At 43.8% G+C, this 4,911-nt stretch overlaps 1 protein-coding gene across 1 annotated transcript; it reads right to left on the bottom strand.

Annotated features, from left to right (window-relative positions):
* Positions 1-464: 464 nt before the first annotated feature.
* LOC124668001 (cyclin-A1-2) lies at positions 465-4,378 on the bottom strand. The gene is made up of 11 exons (XM_047205212.1): positions 4,148-4,378; positions 2,918-3,323; positions 2,675-2,808; positions 1,825-1,917; positions 1,606-1,739; positions 1,428-1,503; positions 1,275-1,351; positions 1,160-1,193; positions 921-1,070; positions 694-828; positions 465-608 (listed from the first exon to the last, which is right to left on the bottom strand). The coding sequence occupies exons 1-11, from the start codon at positions 4,376-4,378 to the stop codon at positions 537-539; spliced, it is 1,542 nt and encodes a 513-aa protein (XP_047061168.1). The 3' UTR covers positions 465-536.
* Between the last annotated feature and the right edge of the window lie 533 nt (positions 4,379-4,911).

Genomic DNA, 4,911 nt, shown 5'->3' with positions numbered 1-4,911 from the left:
AGGAACCAAACGCCCTTGCAAGAAAGGGAGGGACATCGAAGAAATTCAAGTCAACAATGTATGGGAAAAGAGCTTATTCAGAATTAGCACTATTAAATGAGGTGCTCTTCGGCATCAGACAAACAATGCCACCACATTCTAATACAGGGGAGGAGCCATCCAAGCAACATGGCATGCAGCCAAGCGACTCCAGTATTATGCCCACTACAAACAAGATGTTTATGCTTTGCTGCAGTGCTCTCCAATGTACATGCACCTGAAAAACCTGGGGTCTAAACTCTAGGTACAGAAAGAAAGAAAACCGCAGAAGAGAGCAGAAGGAGAAGTCAAAGAAAAGCACACCACTACCACAAAGACATCAGCATCAGTCTAGAATCTACACTCTGTGCCCATCGCCCGAAACAAACAGGAGGCACCGGCATGTCTCAGGGTCGAGCTATAATGTCTGTAAGGATCAGCGGCGCAACTCCGAATTTGAGCCGCCACAGGATGAAGAAGTCAGTAAGCAACTGCAACTACTCCTGGGCTTTTATTCTCTAGCATGTCGCGTCTTGGAAGAATTCCGCAGGCAATGAAGGAGGACATTGCTTCTTCGAGACAAACTTGTACTGAGGAAAGTATGGTAGTAGGACAGCAATTAGCAACAGTGTAGTTATTAACTGAATGAATTGGGTGTCCAGACTATTCAATTACCTTATGTTGACTATATTTTTCTCTGATTGCAGGAAGGTTACTCCCAGGACCAACACTGTAAAGGCGGTGCAGGGCCTTCACACAATCACACAACTCCGACGGCTTGTACTGTGTGTAGTGGGCAAGGGTGGAATTCTGCGTCCAGTTTACAATCAGAAAGGTAATGTTAGATCAAGCAAGAACTTGACTTGGCAAGCATTATAATGATTTATGGCAATGTCACCTACCCATGGATTCTTTGTTGGCTGCAGTATGAACTTCGACAAGAAAATAGCTGAGGCTGCTACTAGTGAAGGAGGGTAAGCAAGTAGGCTGTACTCAAGCAGTGATAGCTCAGCTACATAATTGGCTAGGAACTCAAGATGCAAAGCTGGATCCTGTAGAAGATCAATAATTAATAATGCTACAAAATATGCGACATATGAAACTGAAGTAAGCAAACAGAAGCTGATCAAGATAGCTATACCTCATCACTGACTTGCGCAGCCCGGACAAATCTCCTACGGTAGGCAAGAAATAGAGTTAGTGGAATTCAGTTTGTATGATGACATGGAGTTTTTATGCAGGAAATAGAGCCAAACCTTAAAAAGCACTTTGCTGTAGGTGCAGTCATTTCAAACTTCAGGTAATTAAGGACAGAAGCTTCCATATCCAAAACCTGTGTGTATATGTATTAGAGAATAGTGGGGACAAAGTGACAAACACTGAATTAAACGATGTAATATAGCACTGACCTCATCCTTGAAGTATGTATTGTCAGTGATGTAGCAGAATTCTTCTACTTGGGGTGCACATATCTCCTCATATTTACTGGAAATTTAACGACCAAAATTAGTATGCTAACCAGTGAAATGCAAATACAGGGTAAATGAAGATAAATAAAAATGAACTTTCTGGATATTAATATCTTACGCAGCTATAAGCATGCAGGCAACCCCAAGCAATTGTAGCCTTTGGCGATTGATCTCATTGCCAGAAAGAAAACGGTCAATATAGTTCACTGTCAGATACAAGGTATCAGGAACAAGACGATATTCTTCAGCAACCTGCACGAAAGAATGCATCAATACAATGTAAAAAAGTGGCCAGTAGGCTTGTGGTTAATTTGATTCGTGCAGCAGAAATGCTTACCTCTACAAGCCAGTCAATCAAGATAGCCCTCATGCTTGGGTTTACATCCTTTTGAATTGTTTCTAGGAAATCAGTTGATGGTCTTTTCCTGGTCTGGTGAAAGAAAAAAATAAGAAACGTTTTAACAACATATGTATATACAGGCAAGAAACAAGCAATCAAAGAATGCCTAAGATTCTTGAACATGTGTAGATCAAGTCAGAACAGACATATGCATCCATTTTGATTGAACTTGGTTTAGTTAATTGAAGGGACACTGGTTTACGGAACCTAACATTTCACAGAGCTATGACATCCTGGATCAACTCATCTATCATACAACTCCTAGTATTATCTTTACACTGTGTACGGCATACTCACACCTGTTTATAAAATCAACAGAACAGCAATGTATGGGGCTTACAAAATGGATTGGCAATACCATAGCACATAATTAATTAGGAGACTTTTTCAACTATTTGACTGACCTTGATCTTAAAAAAATTCAGAAGCATATGTGTACTCTATGCTTTTACCTACCTATCATATTTTTCTAAATGGATGTTTTCTAGATCATTCAACATACATAAAAATATCATATTCAGGACCATTCTTCTAACACTTCCTATTCCTTCTTTTTTCTGATGATTGACAGTAAGATCTATGATATAGCCAAAACACCAATGGACCACAATCTGACAAGGGCAGTAACATCAAGAAATATGTACCGAACTGAAGCATATCATTTCAGTCCAGTACCCATGTACACATTGTCATATATGAGTGGAAGATTTCCATAATAACAGCCTATTTTGATCTAAACATTGCTGCTATGGCAGATCAATAAAGATGTAGAAGAAGATTGCTGTACCTCAGCCTCTCGCAAGTGCATATAGATATCAGAAGCAAGAGTAGCACACAACTGTGGATCCTCATAGTTTTCATCAACGTCGCAAACGTTGTCAATTTCCATTGGGGCAGTTGCATCCTTCTTCCATTTAACTCCTGCCAAAGAAACAGGACATTACATATATCAGAGAATGTCTAACAAAATACACTAAACGAGCAAACACCCTAGACATATAGTTGTCAATGTTCAGCAAGCAAAACAAACCTTCCACAGCTCTATCATCTGAAATGCGCAGGTTTTCATTTGCCCGTCGCTGTAAAGAATCAAGCAATGAGGAGTCGTCGTTATCGATGTACTCAAAGTCTGGGCTCTTCATAGAGTCGCATGTCGACATTGTCTCATCAGTTGAAATGGAATCTCCTGAATTTCCAGGAGAAGCAAAGCTGCTGAAGGGCACAATGGCAGGCACCACAATGGGCACAACGGTAGGCACCTTCCGAGGAGGAGCACTCTCCTTCTGGGCAGTGCTCTCATGGCGAGCTGTGACAGGAGCTGGAGCTGGCCTGGTGGAAGCCGATTTTGTAGCCGAGCCGCGATTCGCACTCGCATTTCGAGCACTTGCCAAAGACCCCTTCTTCACAGGTGCAGCTGAGGTAGCTGAATTCAACCTCTGTGGGACAATGAGATAAAGTTAGTACTAATTGATTTCAAATATATTGTTTGTACAAGTATAAAGTAAGCATGCTACTAGCATGTCAACAACAGAAGATTCCAAAGCAAACAAAGATGATAAAGGGACACTTCGCCTACACCAAGACACTTTATGCTGAACGATTCCAGTTCAGTCTAATCTTTGACCATCATTCCATCAATGCTTAAAAAGAATTCAATCAAGAAGCGGATCAAGCCCAATCCGCAATGGAATGAGCAGTAGTGGCAAAAGGTGCAAAATTGAATGAAAATAGGAATAAAAAACACAAAAGAAAAATACATGAAAATTTGGAAGAAAAAAGAAAGTGGAAGATGAGAAATCAGGCATGCAGCTACACACCAAGAAATCGAAGAAATGCCGTATCTAGTATATGGAAAACATCAAGAGCTAAAAGAACCCGAGAACGCTGCAGCAAGAGCACAGAAACAGTTGGTAAAGGAGGCAATAAATCCCAGAGTATGTCCTCTAGCAGAAAAGAATACTAGTAAATGTTTGACTTGTCCGTCCGATGGATGGGCACCTCATCCAAATCTCCGCATCGAGAATTTATCTAGCACTTCAAGAACAAATGAAATGTACTTCGATCGATCCGTAGAACCAACCACACAGAAGTATAGAAGCGACTACAACTAGCACCCGTGGCCGCCTCTCCAACCGGCCAATTCAAAAATTAAACGGGCTAATAAAGATCTTGAATCCCCTGAGGCCCAGACGACAGAGACACCAGTAATTTCTCAACGGAAACCCCCCAATCCCGCGTCCCCTCAGGTTCGGATCCGTACCGCATTGCCGGCGGCGACGACGGCGATCTTCCCGCAGCCGCTCCTCCCTCCGGGGGCGGCGACGTTGGTGAGGTTCCCGAGCGCGACGCGCTTCTTCGCCTGCTGCTGCGCGGCCGCCGGGCCCGCCGCCTTGGCGCCCCCGGCGCTCTCCGCCATGGCCGGGCGCTTGGCCGTCGCGGTGGTCGCCGACGACGAGGAGAAGCGGCGGGAGGAGGCGGCGTGGCTCGACATCGAGGTGAGGCTGTGACGGCGGGGGAAACTCGCAACCACCGACCTCCCGGAGCGCTCCTTTGGTAGGATTCCGGGGAGCGGCAGCGGAGAGTGGGGCGGAGGCGAGGGTTTGTGTCCCGACAGAGCCCAGGGGTTCGGGGAGAAGAAGGGAGGATGGCGAGGGGAGGGGGTGGCTTTATTGAGAAAACACCCTGTCCTTTCAAAATGATTTCCTGTTTATTAGGGCCTATTGCCTAATCTGACATCTCACTCTGCTCCAGGCGTTTTGAAATTCAAACAGCCTTCAACGTATTGGACCCTGTTAAGACAACCCTAGGTTTGACTAATACTATAGCTTAAGTTTCAGGGTCTTTGTATTAGGAGAATGTAGTTAGCCTAAACAACGCTTAGACGATTGTTATCTACGTATAGTTAGCGTTTTTTTAAAAGATATTGTATTTGCAAAAGGGATATTAATTGCAGAATGGCACATCTTTTGCCGGTTGTTCGCGGGAAAATTTCAAAAGTGGACACGACGAGACGCTTTGGGAGAA

The sequence above is a fragment of the Lolium rigidum genome, chromosome 6, assembly GCF_022539505.1.
Source record: "Lolium rigidum isolate FL_2022 chromosome 6, APGP_CSIRO_Lrig_0.1, whole genome shotgun sequence".
Classification (NCBI taxonomy): domain Eukaryota; kingdom Viridiplantae; phylum Streptophyta; class Magnoliopsida; order Poales; family Poaceae; genus Lolium; species Lolium rigidum.
Note: the sequence above shows the minus strand (reverse complement) of the source record. Positions and strands in the feature narration are given on the sequence as shown.